The sequence below is a fragment of the Talpa europaea genome (genome assembly GCF_964194135.1).
Source record: "Talpa europaea genome assembly, chromosome: 9".
Taxonomy (NCBI): Eukaryota; Metazoa; Chordata; class Mammalia; order Eulipotyphla; family Talpidae; genus Talpa; species Talpa europaea.
The window spans coordinates 34,430,926-34,458,787 of record NC_140076.1 but is presented as its reverse complement, the minus strand read 5'-3'; the positions used below and the strand labels follow the sequence as shown (position 1 = coordinate 34,458,787).

Here is a 27,862-nt window from a genome sequence, read left to right as displayed (position 1 = left end):
GAGGAGTGGGCCCCAGGAACCTCCTAAGAGTGCATATTAGGGCTAAGAGGAAAGAGAAGAAAGGGGATAGGTAAGCAAAGCCAGGGAAGACCCTGGTTTAGCTTCTAAAATAATCTCCTTCGCTTCCTACAATTTCGGAAGAGGTGAAACCGAGGTGCAATGCACATGACAATGGATTTTAGCTTTTTGCTGGAAAGAGTCGCTGCTCCTCTGCACCAGCTGCTCCATGAGGGCAGGGCCGTCTGCTTGGCTCATCTGGCCTTACCCCAGGGCCTGCAGCTCCCCTGGCTGGCGGTGTGGGCGCTGCAAGGCTCGCGAGATGGCTGGGGTTCCTTCACTGTTTCCCTTACAGACCTCCCCACCACCCGCAGCTGACAGGAAAGCGGGTGCCTCACAGCCTCACTTCAAAAGTCCTTTGAAGTTCAGGGTCAGGTGTCCACTATGGCCTCCACCACAACCCACCACCCAGGACTGCGCATAATTCAGATGAATTTACAGAACGCACACCGACAAATAAAAAGGTGACTTGAGGCCACGGGGTGACCCGACCTGCCAAGGGCAAGGCCAGGTTTCCCCCCTTGGTGACCAGAGCCCTCAGCCTTGCTGCAGGAAGCCTGGCCCCGAGTCCCAGGGCCCCCCCACCCTTGGAGAGGTAGCCAAGGCGCGACCGCTTAACGCGCCTCTCCGGGAGGCGCCACCTCGGGAGGAGCGGGGGAGGGACCAGCCGCGCCCTCGCGCGACGGGCGGTCCCCGCAGCCCCCAGCGCCGGAAGACCCGAGTCCCGCCGCCCCCGCACGGGCAGCCCCCGGGGCGCTGCAGCGCGGAGCTGACCCCGCCGGCAGCCGAGCGGCGGCCACCCCGCCCCGCGCGCGGAGAGAGAGGGTGGAGCGGCTTGATCGCCGCAGCCAATAAAACCAGCGGGTTCCTGGTCCGATCTCCGGTGAGGCTCTCTATTGGTCTCCACCCGGGTCTCGGCCCACCGAACCTTCGCGACCCGAGCCAATCGCGAGGCAGCAGGACGGCCCGGGTTCCCCCGGCGGGCGCGGGCTGCGGGCGGCGACCGGCGCGGGGTGGCTCGGAGCGGGCGTCCGTGACAGGCGGCGGGAGCCGGCACCCCCTCCCCAGCGCGGCGCGCCGCCGGCTCCACCATGGAGCCCGCCGTGTCGCTGGCGGTGTGCGCGCTGCTCTTCTTGCTCTGGGTGCGCGTGAAGGGGCTGGAGTTCGTGCTCATCCACCAGCGCTGGGTGTTCGTGTGCCTCTTCCTCCTGCCGCTCTCGCTCATCTTCGACATCTACTACTACGTGCGCGCCTGGGTGGTGTTCAAGCTGAGCAGCGCGCCGCGGCTGCACGAGCAGCGCGTACGGGACATCCAGAAGCAGGTGAGCGCGCCCGCGTGGGGCGCCGCGCGCGGGGCTCCGTGCGTTCTCGGCGGGGCGCGCGGCGCTGGGAGGTGCGCGGTGCGGGGGCAGCCGAGACCACGGAGGAGGTGGCGCTGGGGCGCATTGGAACTAAACGGAAAAGGAATGGGGAGAAGGCTTCCCGGGGAGGAAACCGAGTGAGCAAAAGCGTTGGGGGAACAGATCATTGCTCGGATGTTTGTGGAGTGCCGGCTGTGCAGCGCGCGTGCGGTGGCTGGCTGGGTGGAAAGGATCGTAGCTAGGGAAAGGTGAGCGGTAGCTACGGCCTGGCCCTGGAGATTTCAGGGGAGGGAAGGCTTCTGGGAGGTGGAGCTGGCCCTGGAGACTGGAAAGTGGAGGAAATGAGCGGGGGAGGTTTGCGTCCGGTGCAGACTCTCGTGTGAGGTCCAGCGTGGGAGAAGGTTGGAAAGTCAGTTTAGCGCTGGGTTGTGGGAGAGACTGAGTTTGGAGTTTACTCTGTAGCTGCAGGGAGCTGTTTAGAAAAGTGAAAAGGTAGCACCCACCCTCTGCACCAGGCTGGGTGCTCACTCTGGGCGAGGCAAGGAGCCACCTCCCAGTAACTCCATCCTCCCAGTGTCAGCCCTGCAGAAGCTGTGCCCCTGCCGCTGCTCAGAGTAGAGCCCTCTTCTCGAGTCCAGGGCTAGCATGGGCATCGAGCTTAGGTATTTTCTTGACTCCCTCTGCCCCTCCTAGTTCTCCTCACTGATGGGCATCAGGTTGCAAAGAGATTCTGTTTCCTGCGGCCACCCTCATGGCAGGTGTAGCAGCCTCCATGTTCTGTTTGTGCTGTGGTGGGTCCTCGGAAAAGGAGCATGAAGATGGATGCTGAGAGTCTGGGGGGTGGGGGGTAGTAGCCCTTGGTGGGTGGGAGAGGGCAGCGTCTGGGAGTGCCTTGCTCTGACAGCTCTGGGTTTTGCTGGTCGCAGTTACAGCTCTAGACCCTGGCTTCCCAACTGTACCCTCCAGCTCTTTCCATGGTTTCAGATTCTCCCTGTACATGCTTCACTCCCCCATCAGAGTGTGGGTGCCTTGAAGGCACCTGACTCACCTCTGACCCGTTGAACCAGTGAGTAATTAATTGCCTAAACTGCACCAAAGGACTCACTGTGGACAAGAGGACAAGAGCCTCTGCCAGACCAGCCCACAGCCCTGGACCTGCCATGTGTCACACACAACCCGTGCTGCTAATGTCCTATTTCTAATCCTCACAGCAACCCTGCTAGGTCTTGTGTCTGTTGTAAATCATGTGCCCAATGTGATAGAGCTAGTAAATAGGTAGAAACCCAGGTCAGCCTGATTTCATAGTCTGAATGCCGACATTTCTTCTCCAACACTTTCCATCTCCCTGTTGGTTTGGTTCTGTTGCCTCATCATGGTTGCAATAGCTACCTGATGAGTTGCCCTATTTCCGGGTCCTCCCCTCCCTTTTTGGCTGACACAAAGTCACAAAGGTGACTTTCCAATGTATTTACTCCCTAACAAAAATCGTGGTTAGCTCCAACCAGTATGACTTCCACATAACCTTCTGGGATGCACCATTCAGCTTGAATTCGAGACCCCCAATCCATACCCTCCACACCTCTGAGCTTATGTCATATCTGGGACGGCAGGGTCGGGCTGGCAGGGCGTGCTTGGAAGAATCATTTCTCTTGGCCCTTCAGCCCCCACTCACAGGAATGCCTTCCTCAATAATGCCCTCAAAACCCTCCACTTCACATGGCACCTGGCCCTCCGAAGGTAGGAAAATTCTTCTCCATGTTGACCTGTTTGCCTCATCAACTCAACACAGTCTTCTCCAAGACTCCTGGTTGCAAGTGATAGAAATTCAACTCAGACTCAACTTGAGCAAAAACGGACTTTATTGACTGAGGTCCTGAAAAGTCCAGGAGTAAAGTGGTTCAGGCACGACTGATCAGGATCCCACTCCCTGTCTCCGTCTCCATCCATCTTCCATCTCTGGCTCTGCTTTCTTCTGAGTTGACTTCATTCTCAGGAAAGCCATCTCCTTGGGGAGGAGCCAACAGTTTGCTCCCCAGCCAATAGGGGTGGTGGGGAGCAACAGTTTCTGGCTTAACATTCAACCAGTTTAGCAGCCCAGGTAAAGCCAGAGTGCCTCTCCTAGAACTGGTCTTATTGGCTAGATGTGGCTTCCAGGTCCATCCCTGAACAGGTCGCTGTGTCCGGGAGGATAGAGACTGAGCTCAGTCATGTGCCCACCTCCTGGGGTAGAGGGTGTAGAATGAACATCACCTGGACCAAAGGAAGAAGGGAATGTTAGAAGCAGATGAAGAAGAACTGGGTTTTTGCACATCACAGCAACAGATATCCACCTTCCTGCTCTCGTGTGTCTCAGCGGGAAGGGAACATTTGCTCTGGTGTTCCTGCTGGGCTTGTCATCTACGTCATTTGTTCCCTGTGGTTTGTCCTTTGGTCAGTTACAGGAGAGACTTCGCAAAAGTACTCCCCCTCCAAGTGATAGCTCAGTCAATACACACCAGTGCTTAAAATGGGGCTTGGCACATGATAAGCCTCAGGAAGCATTAGTCTTATCCCATTCACTATTCATACAAGCCCATTTCTCCTTCCAGGCTGACAGTGGATCGTCCTGTCTGTGATCTGGGCTGTGCCCTTCAGTGGTTGTGTGACCTTGAGCAGTTATCTTGCCTCTCAGGTTTCTTATCGGCCAAGGGAACTGGTGATCCCAACCTCCTAGGATTGTTGTGAGAGTTTAATAAGACAGTGTGTACAACATGTGCCTGGAACAGTGGGCACACCCGGTGGTTGGTTATCATTTATATAATTGCTATTCTCACTGTTACAAACCGTATCCTGAAGATCCCAGTTAGGGTTAATGTTTCCCAAGCACTTTGATCCTGTGTTCTAGCTCTTTATTCTACTTTATACTGTTGCGACAGCTCAACTTTTCTGTCAGCCTCATAGCCTGGGAGATATCAGAGGGGAAGGCCAGTGCCTATAAGAAGGCAGAGCTCAGTAAATGTTTGTGATGGGCAAAGGCTTGGGTTTTAGCCCCCTCTCCTGAAAGCAGGGCTCTGAGCTCAGCCTCTGTCTGTGGTCACAGGTTCGGGAATGGAAGGAGCAGGGCAGCAAGACCTTCATGTGCACAGGGCGCCCCGGCTGGCTCACCGTCTCACTGCGCGTCGGGAAGTACAAGAAGACACACAAAAACATCATGATCAACCTGATGGACATTCTGGAGGTGGACACCAAGAAGCAGGTGAGAGCATGTGCTCCTGGCTCTGGGAGTGAGCAGGGTACTGCCCGTGGTGTAGGAGACTCGTGGAGAGCTTAGCTCACCATTGCCATCCTCCAGAGCCTCATGACCGTGAAAGAGATTGGTTGAGTCTCTTCATGTGCATCGTTGCCATTTGTGTGTCATCTTAGGTGGCGTGCCTGTACAAACCTTCTGCCAAGATTTTTTATTGGGTTGTTTGTTTCCTTCTTATATATTTCAGAAACAAATCTTTCATCAGTTGTTTGCAAATATTTCCTCCCAGGCTTTGGCTTGTCTTTTGAAATCCAGAACTTTTTAATTTTGATGACGTCCAGTTTATTAATTTCTTCTTTTGTAAGTAGTGCTTTCGATGTCTTTTGTAAGACATCTTGCCCTAATCTATGTTACAAAAGTTCTTTCCTATGTTTTCTTCTAGAATTATTATAGGTTTAGATTTTACATTTAGGATTGTGGTTCATTTAATTTTTGCATGTGGTAGGTATGAGCTAGGGGTCCCAAAAATTATGTTGGCATGTGGATCTCTGTTTCAGCACTCTTTTATTGAAAGGATGATTCCCCCCCCACCCCGAATTGCCTTTCCATCTTTGTTGAAAGCATCTGTCCATACACATGGGTCTGTTTCTGGACTCTTCTGTCCTGTTGAGCTGTTTGCCCATCCATATGCCAATACCACATTGTCTTGATTACTGTGACTTTATAAATTGTAAGTTCTTAAGAATGAGTTGGCAAGTATTCCTTCCTTTTCATCTTCCTCAATAAATTTGTGTAGAATTAGTATAATTTCTTTGTTCAGTAATTAGTGGAATTAACCAATGAAATAATGTAGGCCTGGGGTTTTTCTTTGAGAGCAAGTTTTTAACCACAAATTAAAATTTAAAAAATAGATGTAGGGCACTTTAGGGTTTTTGTTTCTTCTTGTTGAGTTTTGGTAATTTACATATAAAAATATTTATCCATTTCCCTAAGTTGTGTAACTTATTGACATAAAGTTATTCATCATATTTCCATAATGTTCTTTGAACATCTTTAGCAGCTGTAGCAATGTCATATCTTTCACTGATGTTGGTAAAGTGTACCTGGTTTTATTCTGAGCCATCTATCCATCTGGCTACATGGTAATCAGTTACATTGATTTCAAAGAACTAACTTTGGTTTCATTGATTTTCTTCCCCCTATTTTTTGTTTTCTATTTCATCGATTTCTTCTTTGATCTTTGTAATTTCCTTTTATTATTTTGGGTTTAATTTTACTCTTCACTTTCTAGTATTTTAAAGAAGAAACTGAGGTAGTTGACTTAGAACTTTGTTCTAATACAGATATTTAGTACTAAAGGTTTGCCCATAAGCAATGTTCTAAAGCCTTCCCACACATTTTGATGTGTAAACTTTTATTTTTATCAGCTCAAAATACTTTCTGGTTTCCCTTTCTGCTTTGACTCATGGGTTATTTAGAAATACCTTAACTTCCAAATTTTTGACAGATCTTTCTGGAAAATTCACTTGTAGTCAGAAAACATACTTTGTATGATTAGACCATTTTTCTATGTATTGAGATTTACTTTATGACCCAGAATATGGTCTGTCTTGCTAGATGTTACAAGTATTTTTTTTTTTTTAAGATTTATTTATTTATTTATGCATACAAGAACTGGGGCACAGCCAGCGGTGCAGGAAGTGAGAGGATTCACCAGAGACAGAGTGGGAAGAGAACAGACAGACTGACTGAAATACACTGCTGAGGGGAGCAGCAGGCAACACAGGAGAGGTCTGCTGCACCATGTGGGTAGCTCCCTGGCCGGTGATTGAACTCGTGCTGCAGAGGCTATGGATAGCTTCATAGTGTTGCATCTTAACCCCTTGCACCACAGGGAGTCCCCACAAGTATTTTTAAAAACATGTATTGTTTTGCTTGAGAGTGGTGTGTGCTATAATTGTCAATTAAGTCAAGTTGGTTGATAATGTTGTTCAAGGCTTCTATTTCCTTATGAACTTTCTATTCTCTTATTATTGAAAGAGGGATATTGAAATCTCTGCCTGTGACTGTGGATTTATTCTTTTCTGTTTTTTTTGATAGTAGCCACCCTAAAGGTTGTGTACATATTTGAAAGATATTCGGTATGGAATTGCAGGCTGATATTTTTTTTTCAGTAATTGAAAGATGCTGAACTGTCTTCTTCTTTGCATGGTTTCCAAAAAGCTTACCTTTGTTCCTCTGCGTGTACTGTGTCTTTTTTGTCCTCTGACTGCATTTAAGATTTCTTCTTTATTGCTAGTTTTGAGCAATTTTATTGTGAAGTGCCTTGGTATTGCTTTCTTCATAATCCAGGTGCTTGGCATTCATTGTAAATTTTGATGAAATTTGGAAAATTCAGGGCCTTTATTTATTCAGCTATTTTTTTCTGTCCCCTCCTCTCTCTCCTTTGAGAATATCCAGATGGAAGAGATGTGTAGGGCAAGGTATGAGGAAGAATATGGAGCTTCTATGTTCTATCCAGTTCCACCATGCTCCATGTGTTCACCAGCCTTGCCATCAGGCCACTGAAGTTGTTCCACAGCTCAGCTCTCTGATAAGCTGTTCATTTTTAATTTACTGTTCTTTTCTTCTGCAGTGTCTAATTTGCCATCAATCCCAGCCAGTATATTTTTCATCTCAGATGTTGTAGTCTTCATTTCTAAAAGTTTGATATCGGTCTTTTTACTATCTATTTAATCTCTACTTAATTCTCTGAACAAAAGGAAAATAGTACTAATAACTATTTTAATGTCCTTGTTTGCTAATTTTAATACCTGTGATAATTTTGGGTGTGTTTTCTGAAAACATTTTACTTTTCATTATGGATCAAATTTTCCGCCTCTTTGCGTGCCTGGTAAACCGTGATTGGATTTTAAACTTCATGAACTTTACTTTATTGGGTATTGTAGTCCCAGAAATCTCTTTATGCTTGTCCTGTGAGACAACCAAGTTACTGGGAAGTAATTTGGTCCTGTTAGGTCTTGAGATTTCAGGTGGGATCAGAACAGCATTTAGATCTGGGGGTAATTTCTCCCCACTGCTGACACAAGACCATTCTAATGACTCTACCCAGTGCCCTGTGAATCATGAGGTTTTTCAGTCCAGCTTGTGAGAATAGGCCACAATATTTCCTGCCATCTGAGCCCTGACACTATTGCACATTAACCTTTCCAGTGGTTCTTTCCCTGGCCTTAGCCTCAGGTAATAGCCTTGTGTGGGTATAATTTTCTCCTCTCCGGTACTCTGTCCTGCGATTTTATTCACCTTGGTCTTTGTCTTGCAATTCTTTCACCTTGGTCTTCTGGGCTCACAACCCGGAGTCCCCTGGGCTGTACCTGGCCTCCCTTTCCTGCATGCCTTAACTCCAGGCAGCTAGCTGGCACATTCCCAGAACTCACCTGGTTTGTTGCCTGTCTCTCTCTCTCAGTGATCATTTACTTCACTGCCCGATGTCCTCTCTGTTGAAAACTTCTATTTCATGTATTTTGCCTGCTTTGTGGTTTTTTATGTGGTTTTTTTTTTTTTTTTTTTGTGTGTGTGTGTGTGTGTGTGTTTAAGGCAGCAGGGTACATCTGTTCCCTGTTGCTCTATCTTGGCTAGAAGCAGAAGTTCACATGATGGTATGTTAATGTGTTTATTAAAAATTGTGTTTCCCAACATTTAATGATAAGAGGTGATAATCATAGTAAGTTTTAAATTTTAAAAAGCAAGAAAAGTATGTGTATGTGTTTGTGTATAAAACATAAAAAACAGTTATGCAGATATGCATGGAAAAAGACTGAGAGTAAATTCTCTGGTATTAGCATTGATAATTCTGAAAAACTGTAGAAGGATGGATGATTATATGCTGTTTCTTCCAAATAAATGAGTATTTTTCCCCCTATAATCTAGAGGAAAAAGAAAGTAAGTGTAAAGATATGTGAAAGGATAAGATTATACACTAGGGAACCCCAGAGCCAGAAGCCCCATTTGCTGTAATAAAAGGCATGGAATGCTCTAGAAAAGGGCTGTAGCAGCCGTGGAGGGTTGCCTGCCCTCTTTGTCGTGAAGGTTTGTCACAGTGCCATCTGTGTGCAGAAGCCTCCGTCGGACCTGGAAGCCTGCTTATGACTCAGTTGTCTCTTTTTGTGTCAACAGATTGTCCGCGTGGAGCCCTTGGTGACCATGGGTCAGGTAACTGCCCTCCTGACTTCCATTGGCTGGACTCTGCCTGTGCTGCCGGAGCTGGATGACCTCACAGTGGGTGAGGACTTAGTCAACCCTAGATCAGGCCTGAGGCGCCTTGGCCCTCTTCCTGCCCAGTTCAGGAGTCGCCCCATCCCATCTATGACAGAAGTCATCCTGTCTCTACTTGCCCAACTTCAAAGAGAGGGTGTCCACTGCCGCCATCTACCTCTGAATTGCTCAAATTATGAGATAGCACTTTCTCATCTCTAACTCCAATCTGTTTCCTTGTGACCTATATCCTTTGCTCCAGTTCTAGCCTCTGGGCACTCAGAATAAACCTAGTCTGTCATTCCTTCTATGGAATTCATGGTCCACAAAGCCTTGTCTTCTTTGGGGGAAATACTTTCTGTTCCTTTAACTGTTCCCATAGAACACATTTCCCACCACAGATCTAACCCTCCTTTTCATTAAAGTCCCTCCAAATGTGCTCACAAGTTTGTAAGTTGGGTCTGGCCAGAGGTAAGGGTGTGATGTCCTGATGGGGTTCTCCTACCACCTCCCCCACCCCCCGAGCAAACCCTCACACTCCCAGCTTAGCCCTTCCTCTCTCCTCTCTAGATCCACAGAGACAGGATAGCCCATATAACCTTCCTTCATGCTTTAGCTTCCCTAGCTCCACTGAAGTTCCCTTTACCCTATTCTCCCCAAACTTGCCCCCTGCAATTCCACCTGGCTAACATGTGTGTCTCTGCAGGGGGTTTGATCATGGGCACAGGCATCGAATCATCATCCCACAAGTATGGCCTGTTCCAGCATATCTGCACAGCCTACGAACTGGTCCTGGCCGATGGCAGCTTTGTACGGTGCACACTGGTGAGCTCAGAGACAGGGAACAGTCCCACCAGCCAACCCTGGGCATCTAGAACCCTGGCGTTGGGGAGCTGGCTCCCCAGGGGTGCTTCATTTCAAATACAGTTGTTCAGCCTGTGTCTATATCCAGACTATGTGCTCAGACACTGTTGTTAATGCTTCATGTATATTAAGGCATTTAATTAATTCAACAACTTTAGAGATAGGTACTATTATTAGCCACAATATACAGATAGGAAACTAAGAAGAAGTGACTGTACTTCCCCAAGGTTTTCACGCCCAGATTATGGGTTCCCAGGTCAGTGTCCTTCGCCATTCACTGCACCACATTGGAGCCTCTGCTTCTGAGCTCTATATCACATACTGTGAGGAACTTTTTTGGACAAATGGAAGACACTTCTACTGGGCATTTTTTGCTAAGGTGTGGGATGGGATTGAAACTAAAATAAGCTCAGCTCTCTCCCAGCGTATCTAAGAGACACCCGGAATGAGGGGGACAGGCCTCTACATTAGTAGTAGATGTTCAAAGAGGTCCCCAGAGATGCTGGCCTCTTGGAAGAGTCCAGGGCGGGACTCTGGCTTGAGATCTCTGGACTTGGACAAGAGAAACCCCTTTCCGGAGTCATGTCAATTCATCACATTTCCCTAGATGACTGGCTGGGCCCTGCCTTCTGACCTATTTATTGCCAACAGAGAAAGGAGACAAATATTTGTGAAGTACTTCCCTTCTCTGACAAATGTTTTCAGGAGGAAAACTAAATGCTTGGGTGAAGCTCCTAACATAAATCTGAGCACAGGGCAGGCACCTGGTTATTACTGCTGCCATCTGTACCCCATATGGTAGGAACCAGAGATACTAGCTTGGCCCACTTCTGCTGTTCTGGAGGCTTCTGTCCTGCAGAGCTTCCCTGTTCCACCCCCTAGTCCAACTGTACCCCACTCCTTTTCACAAGGAGCTTTATTATAATAAAAGAATCTGAATTTGAATTGGCCATATGGAAAGTCAGCTCTCTATTTCCAAGACAAATACCAGAACAAGAAAATGATCATTTGAAGCAGGTTTGTGAAGCCAGGTGAGGTGTTGCAGTTAAACACTGGATGGGAATAAGTCACTGCACTGACTTCTGGGGAGCCTTGGCTGAGCCATGTCACCTCTGAGCACCTTGCTTTCCTTATCTGTTCAGGTGGGAGTGCTAGTGCTTCCTGAGGCTCTGTGTTGGGGGTGGAGTGTCCATCCGCAGCTAATGGATGGGAAAGGCTTTGTGAATGTAGGTAATGACCCAAAAGGAGGCATTTTAATGTCCCCTTCAACCCTGACCTTTAGTGCCCCATTTTGGGTCTGTGGGCAGTGGGGTTGCGGCCTCCCCCTGAATAGGCCAGGGGCCGCCCAGTGGAGAAGGGAGGAGGCGTTCTCTGGGCATCCCTAATAGAGGGCGATGGAAGGTCAAATGTCGTGCAGAAGTTGCCGAGGGAAAACTGAGGTCCAGAAAGTTTACGAAGTTCCTTGTTGGAGTTTACACAAGATGGTGATAGAAGAGGAATTTAGCCTGGTTCCTCATGCCCCTGTTGACCATGTGCAGTAACTTGGAGTCCAGAGTTCAAGTTCTTGCCATGTGTTCACTCCCTCACAGTCGGAAAACTCAGACCTGTTCTATGCTGTGCCCTGGTCCTGTGGAACCCTGGGCTTCCTGGTAGCTGCCGAGATTCGCATCATCCCTGCCAAGAAGTACGTCAAGCTGAGGTTTGAGCCCGTGAGAGGCCTGGAGGCTATCTGCGACAAGTTCACCCGTGAGTCCCAGCGGCTAGAGAACCACTTCGTGGAAGGCCTGCTCTACTCCCTGGATGAGGCTGTCATCATGACCGGGGTCCTGACGGACGAGGCAGAGCCCAGCAAGGTAGGCGGGGCAGCAGCTGCCCTGGAAAAGGTCCAGGGTGTGTCGAGTGGAGCCACGGCCCCACCCCTATCTTGGCAGCTACCCTGTTAATGCGTGTCCTGGACCAGCTCACCTGGGACTCGGGCCAGAGGATCTTCTCATCAGAGCTCACCCCTTTACTCTGCCTCCACTTGCGTGTCTTGCTAGGTGTGATCTTTGAGCCTCACAGCAACCCCATTTTATAGATGAGGAAACCGAGTCCAAGAGATCATGTGAGCGTCCACAGAATGATACAGCCAATATTTGAGGAATTAATTTGATGCTTCAGAATCCAGATTGCCACTCCTACAGCTCACATTATGCAATTTTTTAATTAAAGATTTATTTTTTATTTATTTATGCATACAAGTGCTGGGGTGTAGGCCAGAGGTGCGGGAATTGAGAAGAGATTCACCAGAGACAGAGTAGGGAGCAGAACAGGTAGGCTGACTGAAATACATTGCAGAGGGGAGCAGCAGGCAAGACAGGAGACTGTGTCATGCTGGTTGGCTCCCTGGCTGGGGATTGAACTCTTGCTGCAGTGGCTGCATTGCTTTATAGTGCTGACGCTTAACCCCTTGCGCCACCAGGGAGGCCCCTATTTTTTATTTATTTTTTAAATTTATTTATTTATGCACACAAGAACTGGGGTACAGGCCAGAGGTGTGGGGGTGAGAGGATTCACTAGAGACAGTGGGGAACAGAACAGGCAGATTGACTGAAATACATTGCTGAGGGGAGCAGCAGGCGAAACAGGAGATGTCTGCTGTGCCATGTGGGTTAACTCACTGGCCAGGGATTGAACCCATGCTGCAGTGGCTGCTGAGAGCTTCACAGTGCTGAGACTCAACCCCTTGCGCCACCAGGGAGGCCCACAATTTTTTTTTTTTTTTTCCTGTGGGACCCTCGCCGGTGGCCAGGGATCGAACTGGCACTGCAGAGGCTGTGGGCAGCTTCCCAACCCAGCACTCAACAGCTGTGCCACCAGGGGAGTCCCAGGCCCACAATTTTTAATAGCAATTTTTAATAGCGGTTTTTCCTCCATTTAGAAAGGATTTGTCCTTATTATGAGAGTCTTAGAGAGTTGTAGACAAGTAAAAAGAAAGAAAAGACTGCCTATAACCACGAAGCAAAGCCAGCTGTGTTTGGTAACCAGTCTATTTATTTCCCTTCCTTTGGTGCAGTGCATAGATTTTTCTTTTAAGTTTCCAAATCACAAAAGTAGCATCGCAGTGTTGAAATATAGACAGAAAAAGCTGAAGTATATTCCCCAGCCCACCCCAACCCCTCCCTGGCACCCTCCTGGAGTAACCAAAACCACTTAGAATGGTGTGCATTCTTCAAGGCCTCTTTCTGTGAGTGTGAGTGTGGGTGTGTGGCCATGCCCTCATTTCATTCCATAGAACACCACCATTTTGCATGTAAATAATTAACCTCATTGCTTACTGAGGAGCAATTATATTGCTTAAAATATTTTGCTCTTACAAGCAAGATTACATTGAAGATTCTTTTACATCTATCCTTGGCTCTTGTATGAGCATTTCTATAGGTTTGAGTCCAAAGAAATGGGATTCCCACCCCAAAGGCTAGAGCACATTAAATACAGGTGTAGCTCCTTTTAGTTTCTTTTAAGTTTCTTTTTCTCTTCATTGCACTCTGCAGATACTGCCTTTTTCTTTACAAATTGAAGATTTTGGCAACCCTGCATTGAACAAGTCTATTGGTGCCACCTTTCTAACAGCAAATGCTCACTTTTATCTCTGTGTCCCATTTACACACTTAATGGATTGCAGTAAAGTGTAAACATATGCACTGAGAAACCAAAACATTCATTTGACTCACTTCATTGTGACACTTTATTGGAGCGGCCGCAAGATCTGGGAGGTGCCTGTGCTGACAGCTGTCACCAAGGGGCCCTCTGAGAAAGTTGTGCTGCAGGCCACTCAGGGATGGTGTGTGAGGATGCCCTTCCTTGCGTCCTTGCCAACCCAGATAGTATTGCTCTTTCATTTTTGCCAATCTGAAAGGGTTAAAAATAGTGTCTCATGTTATTTTGCAATTTTCAGGTTAATTACAAGGTTGAACATCTCCTTGTGCAGTTTTTTGGTTTCTTGGTCTTCAGTTGTGATCACCTGTTCAAATTTGTGTTTTCATCTTTGTATCATGATGAGCATTTCTCCATGTTGTGTCTTCCAAACTGTCACAACTGTGAAACATGGGCATTAAGTGAAAGTCCATCACTGACTAAATCGCTGCCCCATAATTGAAATTTCAAGTTACTTCCACTTTTTCATGATTCTAATTAGTGTAGCAATGAGTATGTTTTGTCTATAATTTGACTAATATCTTAAAGTAGAATTAGCAGATCAGAGGATAGGTACTCTTTTTTTTTTTTTTTTTTTAAAGATTTATTTATTTATTTATACAAGCACTGGGTACAGTCAGAAGCGCGGGAGGGTGAGAGAATTCACCAGAGCCAGAGCGGGGAGCAGAGCAGGCAGAAGAACTGAAATACACTGCTGAGGGGAGCAGCGGGCGGCAGGAGGGGTCTGCGTGCCATGTGGGACCCCCCCTCCGGTGGCCGGCCAGGGAGCAGCCGGGAATCGAACCAGCGCTGCAGAGGCTGTGGGCAGCTTCGCAATCCAGTGCTCAACCGCTGCGCCACCGGGGAGGCCCCAGGATAGGTACTCTTTAGAAGCTTCGATACCCACATACCTAAAATGTTTTAAAATTGGAAAGGACTTGAAAATCATGTGGTGCAGTTCCTTCTCCAAAGGAAATGAATAAGAAAGGGACTGCTCTGAAGACACAGCTAGCTTGGGGCAGTTTTGTGGGTTTTTTTTTTAAAGATTGATTGATTTATTTATGCATATAAGAACTGGGGTACAGGCCAGAGGTGCAGGTGTGGGAGTGAGAGGATTCACCAGAGACAGAGTGGGGAGCAGAACAGGCAGATCTACTAAAATACACTGCTGAGGGGAGAGGCGGGCGAGGCAGGAGAGGTCTGCTGTGCCATGTGGGATGCTCCCTGGCTGGTTGACAGGGGATCCAATTCGTGCTGCAGTGGCTGGCAATAGCTTGATAGCGCTGTCTTTAATCCCTGCACTGCCAGGGAAGCCCTTGGGGCAGTTTTAAACTTGGATCTGTGACTCCTCCTTTAGTATTTGGTGTCCTCCTTTCAACCTGTAGAACATGGCATCATCCACAAACATTGATGGAGCCCCCATTCCCTGTGGGGCACTGTATGGCGTGGAGGATGGGATATTAGAGCAGGAGCAGGAAAGCTGCACATGGAGTCCAAGGGCCCTGGCTCTGCCGTATCCTGGCCCCAGCCTGGTCGGCATTGGTCGCCCAGCCCCTCTGACCTGACAAGGATGTCTAGGCCAGAGACGGTCCAGCTTCTCTGAGACATTGCCCTAGAGGCTGCCAGTAGCGATAAACTGAGAAGGGGGTCAACAGCAACACCACCCTCACTGTACCCATACTTCTGACATATGTCTGATGTACTAGAGCCCTTTTCAGGTTACAAATAGGCAGCAGGAGTCATACCGCTTTTGAAATATTTGAATGTGCTGCTCTTATTCCCCAAGAAGATCAGACTTCTTTTTTGAGGAGCACTGCTTCTAGTTTGGCAGGCTGCTCAGGAATCAGTGAAGCAGCACTTAAGGCAGGCCCAATGTGGCCCTGCAAGAGGCAGCCCACCCCCATTTTACAGGGGAGCCCAGAGAGAGAAAGTAGCTGACTAGCTAAGTGCTGAACTGGAGCTTGGGTAGCAGCTGTGGAGAGATGGACTCTCCGGGTTCTCACTCATATCCTGGGCTTCCCTGGCATCAAGGTTCCTGATGAGGCCTGGAACATCAGGTACCCCAAGTCTTGATTTCGTTATGCAGCTGGTGCCACTCAGGTGTGTGGCCAGGCCCCACCTGGGCTTAGATCAGGTTGCTATGTTCCTGTTTAGCAGGCCGAGCCAGCCTATAGTGTCTTTTGCCCTGTCCCATGCTATCTACGCTGAAACCGGCTTGGACAGACAGGTTCTTTAGCTCCAGTTCCTGCCACATTGTGGCCCCTGGTCCTCCGTGCAGAGTGACCTGAGGCACAGTGGGCCTGTACCCAGCTAGGCAGCAAGGGTTGGAAGCCAGAGATGGAGTTTGCCTGGCTCCAGGGTAGGGGATGGGGAGGGGGTGAATGGCCAGTGGGGGGGCCAATAAAAGCGTGTTCCCACTACGGGTAGCACTTTTTTTTTTTAGTCTTCCCAACCAGTCCAGTAGGTCAGCAATGTGTCCACACTGCCTGTACAGAAATGAGGCTCAGAGAGGCTAAGTAACCTGACAAAGATCAGCCCAGTGTGTTTTAAGTGGGAAAAGCAAATTGGCAAATAGCATAGGATGGTCCTAATTTTCTAAATCAGCGTGTGTCTGTAGATAGAAAATAAAACCTACTGTTTTGATTTTTTTTTAAAGATCTATTCATTTATGCACACAAGAGCTGGGGTACAGGCCAGCGGTGCAGGGGGGTGAGAGGATTCACCAGAGACAGAGTGAGGAACAGAAGAGGCAGATGGACCGGAGTACACAGCTGAGGGTTGTAGCGGGGGAGCGAGGAGAGGTCTGCCGTGCCATGTGGGCTGCTCCCTGGCATGGCTGCTCCCTGGCGGGGGATCGAACTCGTGCTGCAGAGGCTGCTGGCAGCCTCACAGGCTGCATCTTAACCCTCCCGCCACCAGGGAGGCCCCAAAACCTACTGAATTTAAGCCAGCTTTTGTACCGCTCAAGGGTGGGTATTCTCTTTTCCAAATTACATATTTCTACAGTGTTTTAAGTATCATCAAGAATTTATGTTGCTTTTGGAATCAGAAAAACATTTTATGTTTGTTTTTGATAATGCCCACACGCCAGAGCCCACCATTCAGGTCTCTGCCATCTGACCTTAGCCTTGTTTTGCAACGTGGGATGGTTTAAGTCTTTGTCCTGCCCCTTGCCAGCCCTGTGGCCTCGGGTCATCTATCTGACCTTGATGATTCTTGGTTTCCTTATCAGTGAGACAGGGCCGGCCCAGCCGTGCAAGGTGGCGCAGAGGATGGAGAGCTGATGGGTGGGTGGGCCTGCCCTGAGCACAGGCACTGAGCATGTGGTGGTGATTATTCTCCACACCCCTCCCCGGGCTCACTCAGCTTCTGTTCCTGCCTTCTTTCCCGATGATCTCCAGCCACATTACCCCTCTCCTCCAGGACTTCCACTTGACTGTTGCCTAATCCTTTCCAGGGCCGGTTGGTATGATCTTACCTGCCCCATAAAATGTGCTGCCTCTCCCACCCCCTCAAGGAGCTGGTCTGACATGGGGCCTGTGCGTGGGTGTGTGTGTAATTTCTAATAGGCACAACAAAACTTATACAAAGTGTATAATTTTATTACCATTGTGCAGGTAAAGAAACATTTCTAGAGAGACCTGCCCCTGGCAGCAACTAGTGGGTGAGTGAACCAGGGTCTCCTGGTTGGCCCCCTGCCGCCCAACCTGGAGCCTCTGCTCCTTCCAGGCAGCCTCTGTGCTTTTCCCTGAAAGCACCTGCCCAGCATCCATTTCACAGATGAGGAAGCTGAGACCCAGAGAGGCTAAATCACCCTGGGACACGTAGCAGGTGGTGCTGGAGAGGCACAGGAGCTTCCTCCCGTGGTGGTGGCCGGGGGCAGTGCTGCGCCCAGACGGTTGTGGGCTTAGCCTGGGGCGGCAGGAAGAGTGCCGGGTTAATTAGTGCTGTCAGCCAGGATTCAGTGAGGAGGAGATGATCATGCTCTGTGGGGGCAGCTCCCCTGCCTGGAGCCCTGCATTGTGGAGATGCCCTTCCACATGCGCCCTTGGGGTGTCTCTCCCCGGGAAGGAGGCACAGACTAAAATGAGGTCACTGAGCTCTCTAGACAGCGGTCAGGAATGAGCTGTTGGGCCCTGGGCATACCACTTAACCTCTTTGAGCTTCTGCTCTCTCTGCTAGTGAATCCCTGCTGTGCTTAACCTCACCGGGCTTTCAGAGTCTCAAACGCGATAATAGACAGGGAAGAGCTTTGAAAAGGCCAGGAGTGCTGAACAGAAGCCGGGTATCGCCCTTACACCCTGACGTCATTCGGTGCTTGTCTGCGGGCTGACACAGTGCCCTCTGTCATTTCAGCTGAATAGCATTGGCAATTACTACAAGCCGTGGTTCTTCAAGCACGTGGAGAACTACCTGAAGACAAATCGACAGGGCCTGGAATACATTCCCCTGAGACACTACTACCACCGGCACACGCGCAGCATCTTCTGGGAACTCCAGGTGAAGCTCGGGTTTCCCAACAGCCCTGGCTCCTCCAAGCCGGGCGGGCAGGGAACCAGGACGGGTAACATTGCAGCCACACTCTCTCGGGGGGAAAAAAGTGGCTTCGGCCTGAGGTATTGGAACACCCTCGCAGGGATGCTGTCCTTTCCTTTTAAGGGAACCGACCATCTTCACTTAACAGCAGGCTCTCACTGAGCATCTGAGCCAGATACTTTGGGGAAAACTGACCCCGTCCATCCTGGAGGAACTGAAGCTTAGCCAAGCAGACAGACAGGCTCTGTGCAGGGCCCAGGAACAGGAAGTAACTAGTTCTGCCTAGGGCCAAAGGTCACTGGCAAATTGGGTCTTGAGCAGTGAGCAAGAATTTGCTGTGGTGCGGGGAGAGCTGGGGAGCAGTGATGTCTCAAGTGTGCAGGGGGTAGGTCAGGGACGGCCTCTCGGGAGATGTGTTGTTAGCAGAGACCTGAACTTCTGGAGGACAAGTCACACAGAACTCCAGGGAAGGATGCCCCAGGCACAGGCGGCCCCAGAGCACCAGGCCTCAAATTTATTGCCAGGGTTATTTTTTCTTTTTTCTAAAGATTGACATGAAGTCACATAACATAAAATCAACCATTTCAAGGTATACATGTCAGTAGTATTTAGTATCTTTGCGTCTGTCTAGTTCCAAACACTGTTATCACTCCAGAAGGAAACTCCTTCCCCATTAAGCAGTTACTCCCCCTTCCGCCCCATCCCCTTCCCCAACCCTATCTCTATGGATTCGCCTGTTCTGGATAGGTCATATCAGTGGGTACATACAACATGTGGCCTTTATATCTGGTTTCTTTCATGGAGCATCATATTTTCAAGGTCCACCCCCATGGAAGACTGTGTCAGTACAGGCATGCATCACACAATAACATTTAGTCAACGAAGGACCAGAGGATGGTCCCAGGAGGCTATCCCATTAGCCTAGTGTTTATTTGGCTATACTATCTAGTTTATAAGGTAGGACTATGATATTCATACAGTGATGAAGTCACGTTTCTCAGACTGTATCCCTGTTGCTAAGCAACACATGGCTGTCCATCATTTCCTTTTTAACAGCTGGCTAATACTCCACTGTATGGAAACACCACATTTTGTTTTTCCATTCCTCTGTGGACAGACATTTGAGTGGATTCCACCTGTTGGTATTTTGAGTCACACTGCTATGAACACTCACGTACAAGTATTTGTTTGAGTACTAGCTTTCTGTTCTTTTGGTATATGCTTAGCAATGGAATTTCTGGGTCATAGGGTCACTCAATGTCTAACTTACTGAGAAATGGTCAAGCTGTTTTCCACCATGGCACAACCATTTTACCTTGCTACCAATTGCATAAGGTTCTAGTTTCTCAACTTTCTCACCAACACTTGCTAGTTTTATTATTTTTTTAATTATAGCTGTCCTAATGGGTGTGAAGTAGAATTTCATCATGATTTTGCATTTCCCCTAATGACTAATGATGTTGAGCATCCTTTTATGCGCATGTTGGCCATTTGTGTGGTTTTTGAAGTAGTACCTGTCTACTCCTTGCACAGTTGTAATTGGATTATTTGTGTGTTGTTGAGTTATAAGTTTTCTAGACTCTTACCAGATACATGATTTGCAGATATTTTATCCCATTCTGTACACTGTCTTTTCACTCCCCCGGGAAGGCCTCAGTGTGCATACATGTTTAGTTTTGATGAAGTATGGCTTATCTATGTTTTTCTTTTGTTACTTATGCCTTTAGTGTCATTTCTAACAATCCATTAGCGAAGTTTTAAGGTCATGAAGATTTAGTCCTATGTTTTCTTCTAAGAACTTTATGGTTTTAGCTCCTATATTTAGGTTGTTGATCCATTTTTCATTAAGTTTTATATATTGTGTGAGCTGGGGTCTAACATTCTGGGCATGATAAATGTCAGGAGAGGGCTTTGCACAAAAAAAGTTAATGACCTGATTTTTGTTTTAAAAGAATAGCACTGAACTCTGGAGAATAGATGGTGGGTATGGGTATGGAGGGTGGACAAGATTGGAAGAATAGAAGAAAGATTTTATTGTCCAGGGAGGTAGCAGTGGAGGTAGAAAGAAGTGTCAGATCTGGGAGGTAAGTGTGAAGATTGAACCAAACAATAGAATTTCCAGACAGATTAGCCATGGTGTGATTTCAAGTTTTGGGGCCCAAGCAACAGGGTGATTGGATGATGTGGAAGAGGGATGGGTGATGTGGAAGAGGGATCTTGGAAGGGAGATTGGAAGTTTGGTCCAGGACACATCGTCTGAGAGGGCTTTCAGACATTGGGTGGGATGCTGAGCAGGCAGCCCTTCTCCAGGGCTGAGCAGTGTCAGCACACATCATGTGGACATCAGCAGCCGTGGGAGTAGGTGAGTGAGACAGCATGGGAAGAAAAGTCCCTGAACCAAGCCCTGGGCCACCCTGCAAATTAGGAGAGGAGGGTCAGAGGGCAGGAGAGAACCTGGGAGAACTGGCACCCCAGAAACCCAGGGAAGACACTGTCAGGAAGGAAGATGAACAGTTGTGTCAAGTGCTACTGAGTGACTTCTGTGTGCTGAGTGACCAGAGTGGACCTCTGGTCTTAGCTGCAAGAGGGTCACTGTGACTTAGAGCAGTAGGAGTTCAAGAGAAAAAAGAGTAGGAAAGACTGAACAGATTTTAAATCACAGCTTTAGGAATCAAGTGAGGTTTGTCTTATGGTCTTATGCTTTCAACACTGACCTGTAATTTTTGAAATTAAAAGAAGAATCTTCAAGGATGGATATTTTAAGGCTAAGATTTGCACATAGGAAGTTTATTCTGGAGAACTCTCTGAAGCCTCAGCTGTGAGGGACAGAGGAAGCAGGGTAGATAAAGGGAGCAGTTGAGCTTTTACACAGTCACAGCAAAAGCTGCCTTCAGCCCAGGGCAGCTCCCTGGAGAGGTATTAGCTGGATGGTCTGCAACCAGCACCCCCACAAGGAGGGGTTGTGTGCCTTCCTGGAGGCGGCATCTGAGTGGAGGAGCGCCAAGGTGTCCATTGCAGTAGAAGTACAGAAGCCAGGATACTTCTAGAAAGAAAGTGATAAGCAGTTTCAAGTGTATGTCTTTTCCCCTCTCTCCCAGGTTAACTCCTTATCTTCCTGTTGGCAGCCCTCCCCCAGATTCCTCCCTGCCCAGCTGGGCCCTTCAGCAAGCCAAATGTGCCAGGCCTTGGGGCTTAACCCTTAGGAAGTTGCTGTCTAGAGGATCAGTCCGTTCCTACCACAACTGGGCCAGGTCTGGCTGGTTCAGGTCTTTCCCCCTCTCAATCAACAATATTTGGGGTCAGGACCAGATAATTCGCAGGGTCCAGTGCAAAAAGCAGGAGAAAAACTTGAAGGTCCTAAATTGTAAAATTTTTCCTTCCTTCCATGGTCTCTCCTTTATAAGAAATATTTGCTATTTAATATTGTTCTAAGTAAAGAAAAATAAAAAAATTAAATGACTATCATGAATGTTCCTGCTTTTAAATACAAATATGGGAGCATTTGAACTTTTCACGCATATGTAGTTCATTCTTAAAGGACCCTTGGAAACACTGCAGTAAACTCATTCACCTGTTTAGGTTTCATTTCTTGCTGACTCGCACATTCTGCCAGCACTCCATGGGGCTTACAGGTGAATAAGGAAGGGCAGAAAAGAATGGGGACTCTGGACAGCCCTGTCTTCCCTTCCCCTGTCCGTCATCACTTTCAGCCAGCCTAAGAAGTTGGCCGATACAGTGACATCACATCAATAAGAGGACCGGCAGGCCCTGGTTGGGCATGCTGTGTGGGATGCTGTTGTCACGGGGCCTGCCTCTGGGGCCGGGGGTCCTGGCTCAGGCTGGGTTGCTCTGACCTGTCACGAAGCCCAGCAGAGCAGACGAGCCGGTCACAGACTAGGCGCAAGTAAAGCACAAGAGCAGCTTAGGGGAAAGAGCCAGGAGGGAAGCCAGGGACACAGGACCCTGGGTCACTCAGAGGCAGCAGAATGACTTGTGGGGTAGGTCAGGTGGGAAGGCAGATGAGCAGGACACAAACTTGAACTTTCTGAGGTTGAGACTTTGGGAATATGTGGGTCTGGTTGGCATTTTTGACTAGCAAAGGACTGTTTTGTTCAGGGGAGGGCATGCAGATGGCTTTTAAATGTGAGAAAAAAGATGCAGTCTCACTCAGAATTAAAGAGCAGGGAAAGGAAACTGGAGGAGCCTCACTTCTCACCTATCAGAATGACAGAGATCCAGAAGTCTGATCACATGCAGTGCTGGCAAGGCCAGGGGATACTGCGCCCTGCTCCCTTGTCTGGGCAAGTATAACATAGTACAAGCTCCTGAAGGCATGGCCATTAGAATTGCACACACTGAGTTTCCACTTTAGAAATTTATAGTTAGATGTACATATAAATGAATGAAGACATATCAAGGATATTCAATGAAATATCTAAATAATCTAAATTTATTAATACAGAACTTGTAAAATGAATTATGGTGCATCCTTTCAATAGAGCAGAAGTCAGCAAACCTTCTCTGCAAAGGACCAAGTAGGAATGGAGGTTGTGTGGACCTTGAGGTCTCTCTAGGAGCTGCTCTTTCTTCCCAACCTGAAAGTAGCCACAGACAATAAGTATGTGAATGAGTGGGTATGGCTGTGCTAATAAAACTTTATTGAGAGATCTAGAGTGTGGGCTGGATTTGTCCTGGGGCCATAGTTCATGGATCCCTGCAGGACATTGTTAGGCTCAGGGTTCTGTGTGCTGATGCACTGAGTGCTGTGATATGCAGGAGGCCACAAGATGCTACTAAAGTTCATCTGCTTGTTATGCATCACGTAACAAGAAGTGTCCAGAAATGTCTCCAGAAGTGTCCACAAATCATTTACAACAGTCGTGCCTTTCGGAGGGGAAAGAGGTCAGATTGGGGAAGGAATGGAGTGGGGTCAGGGCTGAGAAAGAGGAGGCTTAACCTTTGTACTGTTGAGATTTCTGCTGTGCACATGTGTGACTTCCAAAAACAGTCAAAGAAACAATAAAAGCCATGCTGTGTGCTGGGCCCTTACAGAGAGGTCCCTCCCTCCTGAGGAGGGGATTCCAGGCGAGTAAAGGGGAAGAGTCACCTGCCTTCAATGTTAAGATAGTGGTTTCTCTGGGAAGCCACCCAGCCCTGGTCTGATGGGCTGCCTCTGCATCTCTTTGTCCCCACTTCCTCACACTTGTCCTGTAGCTGCCTCGGTTATCTTGGTATCCCCAGTGCCCAGCAAAGAACCTGGTACTTGACTTGGTAGGCCCCTGGTCATTGATGGATGGAGTGTCCTTGGCCTCAAGGGCCCAGGAGCTGTGAGACTGGGCTATCAGGTGAGCATTGGCAATGGCCAGGAAGATGGTGAGCAGGGAGCTGAGTCTTCACTGTCAGGGGTGAACAGGGTTGCCAGCTAGTGGGAGCCATGGAGGAACTGGTGGGGCGCAGAGGGTATCATCAGAAAGCAGCAGTGCTAAATGAGGTGGCACCCGGGGACCCCCAAACTTGCACGCTCTGAAGAGGTCTGGCTATCCATGCGCACAAAGGCAAATCAGACATTAAGTGTGAAAGAACTTAAATAGAATTAGCGAGCATAGAGCAAGAAAACAAGAAAGGATAATAGCTTCGCAATAAAACTGTATGCACTCTAATTCCAAATTACCCATCCCCTCATGGATAAATACCTAGCCAAACAGGGTGGGCTTGAAGCGAGGACCAAAAGCTTGCCACAAGTCTAAGACACCTTGTAGGGAGCCATCAGAAAGATGTTCTGAAGCAAGTTCCAGAAAGCTGGGACTTAAGTAATTATGGCATAAAGATAATGGCTGCCACTGTCAAGCTCCCCACGTGTCTCCGCCCATGTCTTTCTGAAGTGTCTGCCTGTCTCTCTTCCGTGTGTCTCCTTCCATGTCACCTTCCCAGCAGTACCAGGGTGCAAGTGAGACAGAAGCAAGAGCTCTCCTTTACCCACCTGCCTTCACCTGGCCTCTTAGCCGGCTCTCGTTCCCAGTAGCTAGTCTAAGGGGACTGCATGTAAGAGGAGGCAGGGTATGTGGTATCAACCAGACAGCTTGCTCTTTTGTGGCTGGAGGCATGGAAGAGAAAAGACAGCTCTGCAGGGGAGGATTGCCAGAGCCGGGGTTGGGAGAGGCAGGAGGGCTGGCATTGTTCAGGGCATGGGAACAGGAAGTGGCCAGTCTGCCTAGACTTAGGCATTGTCATCAAGCTTGGCCTTTAGAGGTGGACAAGAATTTGCTGTTGTGTGTGAGGGGATGGGGAGCAGTGATATTTTATTTTATTTTTTAAATTTATCCAGTCATGCATACAGGCCAGAGATGCGGGGGGTGAGAGGACTCAGCAGAGACAGAGTGGGAAACAGAACAGGCAACCAACCAAAACACAAGCAGTGACATTTTAAATAAGGGGTTCCAGGAATGGAGGCAGACCTCACCCATCCCAGTAAGACCTGTCCCTGGTGTGTGACCTTATGGAACTTGCTCAGCCTCTCTGGGTATCCTTCTCCTTCAACAGCATTTGTTTCTCAGATATTTTGGAATGCCTTCTGTGTGCCAGCACAGACCTCAGCAACCAGAACTGCAATTACATCTCCCTTCTCGTTTTGCTCCAGGCACTGCGCTGAGTGCCTTCCATCTGGTATCTTGTCATTTTATAGATAAGGAAACTGAGCTCAGAGAAGTGAAGTAACTAGCCCAGGGTCATCAAAGTGGCTAAATGCCAGAGCTGACACCCAAGCCCAGATCCAACTGGGTAAAGTCCTGGGTACTACTACACCCCTCCAAATAGGTGTGTGCCTGTTGTTCTTAGGCGGGGCACTGGGCGAGGACCTGGCTCCTGGCACGTGGATACGCTCAGCACTTGTCGGTCCCTTCTCTCCATTGCCACCTTTCATCTTGCAGGATATCATCCCCTTCGGCAACAATCCCATCTTCCGCTACCTCTTCGGTTGGATGGTGCCCCCCAAGATCTCCCTCCTGAAGCTGACCCAAGGAGAGACACTGCGCAAGCTGTATGAGCAGCACCATGTGGTCCAGGACATGCTGGTGCCCATGAAGTGCCTGCCACAGGCCCTGCACACCTTCCAAAACGACATCCACGTGAGTGGGGCTGGCCAGGGCGCCTCCTAGTGTCCATGGGGTTCCTCCCAAGCCACGTGGCTGACCTTGGGCTCTCCTGCCCTCTGGACTGCTGCTTTCCCAACTATAAACTGCCCCTCCCTTAGCCATGGCCCTGGTACTGAGCACACTGAGCTGCTTGGGCTGTATTCTTCTCTAGATTGGGGTACTCTCAGCCAGGGCTTGGGGGGATGAGGGTGAAGGTATGAGCAGCTAGAAAGAGGGGTCCCTGGAAGAAGTTGTAGAACCTCCCTTTGTGGGGGGCAAAGGGTGCATATGCCTGTCACATATTGGAGACAAAGCGCCAACATTCTCCTTACTGGTCCCCCCAGGTCTACCCCATCTGGTTGTGCCCATTCATCCTGCCCAGCCAGCCGGGCCTGGTGCACCCGAAGGGGGATGAGGCGGAGCTCTATGTGGACATCGGGGCCTATGGGGAGCCGCGTGTCAAACACTTTGAGGCCAGATCCTGCATGAGGCAGTTGGAGAAGTTCGTCCGGAGTGTGCATGGGTGAGTGGGGTTGCTGCTGCGGGCAGAGGGTGGTAGTGCAGGGAAGGGCCCTGTATGGCTTATACCAAGCAGCCAGCTATGGGCTGAGAGCAAGACTGGTCATGCAGGGACTCTGGCCGTACTATAATTCAGAAAGCTCAAGGTAAAGGGTAAGGACCTAGACTTAAAGGACTTCTTGCCCCCTTCCTGCATCCCTGTGAACCCCCCACAGCCCCCTGTCAGGGCACACACTAGGCAAGGCTTTGGTCACTTCAGGGGCCACTGCGCTAGGTTGGAAGAGCAAAGCTGAGGGGGGCAGGGATTCACAGCTACAAAAGCCACACAGAGGCCCAGGACAGAGCACTGCGCAGAAAACACCACTGACGTCAGCAACATGGACAAAATCCCAAAAGGATTATGCTGATTAAAAGAATACCATATGATTCCATTTCTATAAATTTTCCAGATAATGCCGGGGAATCCATGGTGATTAAAAGCAGATCTACTTTGGCCGGCCGAGGGTGGTGATAACAGGGGCAAGAGGGAACGTGGGGGTGGAGGTGGCTGTCGTGTTTGTGGTCAGGGGGATGGTTTCGAGGTTGTATGCACATGTCAAAATTACCAAGATGCATACTTTAAATATATGCCGTTTATGCAGGAGGAAATAAGGAGAGAGCAGCAGGGCCCCTGACAGGGAGGTGACCTAGGGGTACTCCAAGCACTGGGGAGAAACCCAGCAGTGTGAGTGCTATTGCTCTGCTCCACTGCTATGCCACTTAGTGCCCTGAGCCTCAGTTTTCCCTCTGCAAAATGGGGATAACAGTTCCTGCACGCCCACAGCCTCTAGATCATCAGGGGCTTTTAAACAAGAGAAACCCTCCAAAAGTTCTTCCTGAACTACAAAGCAGCTGCGCATTCAGGACAACAGGGCTTATGTCACTCCATCACCCTCCCTGCCCCACTGATGCCACCTCCCCACAGTCTCACGCCTGTCTCTGCCCCACAGTTTCCAGATGCTGTATGCTGACTGCTACATGAACCGGGAGGAGTTCTGGGAGATGTTTGACGGCTCCCTGTACCACAAGCTGCGCAAGCAGCTCGGCTGCCAGGACGCCTTCCCCGAGGTGTACGACAAGATCTGCAAGGCCGCCAGGCACTGAGCTGGAGCCGCCCGCAAAGAGACAGATGAGTGGACGGACAGACGCTGACCCTGGAGGCCTCTTCCTGCCACTCAAGCTTGGCTGCTCTCCCAGATCCACACTTTCTAAAAGAAGCCCCTCCAGACATCCCACCCAGACAGCCCCAACAGCTTGCCCCTGGCATCCTGAGGCAGCCCAGTGGAGTGGAGAGGACGTGGGATTTGGCGTTCCATTTCCTAATTCAGCCACTCATAAGCTGTGTGACCCTGGGCAAATCACTCAACCCCTCTGAGCCCGGCTCTTCATCTGTTGAAAGGGGGCAACAGTACCTGCCTACAGGTTGCCCTTATCTGAATTAAGCACCTGCCACCTTAGAGGTGGTGAGTGAATGACAGTAATGACGAGTGCTTCCGCTCAGCCTTGCATCTGACCCAAGTGCTTGCATTCAGCCACTGAGCCAGAAAGGCTCCATGTCAGGTTCTTGGCACTCAGGTTGGGCCGGAATGATGAAGGGGATGCCCTGGAGTTGCACTGCCATCACTTCAGTCCACCAGAGGAGCTCCTCGCAGGAAGGAGGAATGAGGTCTGGGGTCTCAGGAGGGCAGCAGCTGGGCAGAGGGGCCAAGAAGTGCTATGCCAAAGCCGGGTCTGATTCCAAAGTACACTCTGCCACCCCTGGGGACGTCCTGCCCCTTCCTCCTTTGCGCTCAGGCTTGTAGGTCCACCTCCCATGCCCAGACATCACCCAGGTCCCCTCAGAGGGGGCTGTGGCCCTGAAAAAGACTTTGAATCCTGCCCCACCCCCACTCTCCGGGCCCTCTACCCAGGTGGGGTGCGTCGTTTCTGCTCTGATTTGGGTCTGGAAGACCTGCGCTCCTTCTTGGTTCTCCAACCCTCTTGTCCTCAGAGCCCACTTAAGTCATGGTGGGGGTGCTACTCTGCTGCGGGGAGCGGGGGCCAGTGCACACCAAGCAGAAAATGGAGGCCACCATTGTTATGTTTCGTGAGGATTCTCACTGTGGGGCTGGAAGAGCTTCAGCTTGATTTTGTCCAACCACTCACCCCCCCACACACTTTTTTCTTTCTTCCTCCCCCACCCCCAGCTGTAGTTAATTTCA

General features: G+C 49.2%; 1 protein-coding gene across 1 annotated transcript; it reads left to right on the top strand.

The window, feature by feature from the left end:
* Positions 1 to 1,110: 1,110 nt before the first annotated feature.
* On the top strand, positions 1,111 to 26,765 carry DHCR24 (24-dehydrocholesterol reductase; the record flags this gene model as incomplete). The annotated part of the gene is made up of 9 exons (XM_084242625.1): positions 1,111 to 1,379; positions 4,498 to 4,653; positions 8,821 to 8,926; positions 9,605 to 9,723; positions 11,352 to 11,615; positions 17,794 to 17,937; positions 24,900 to 25,097; positions 25,448 to 25,626; positions 26,612 to 26,765. The coding sequence occupies exons 1-9, from the start codon at positions 1,149 to 1,151 to the stop codon at positions 26,763 to 26,765; spliced, it is 1,551 nt and encodes a 516-aa protein (XP_084098751.1). The 5' UTR covers positions 1,111 to 1,148.
* Positions 26,766 to 27,862: the final 1,097 nt, after the last annotated feature.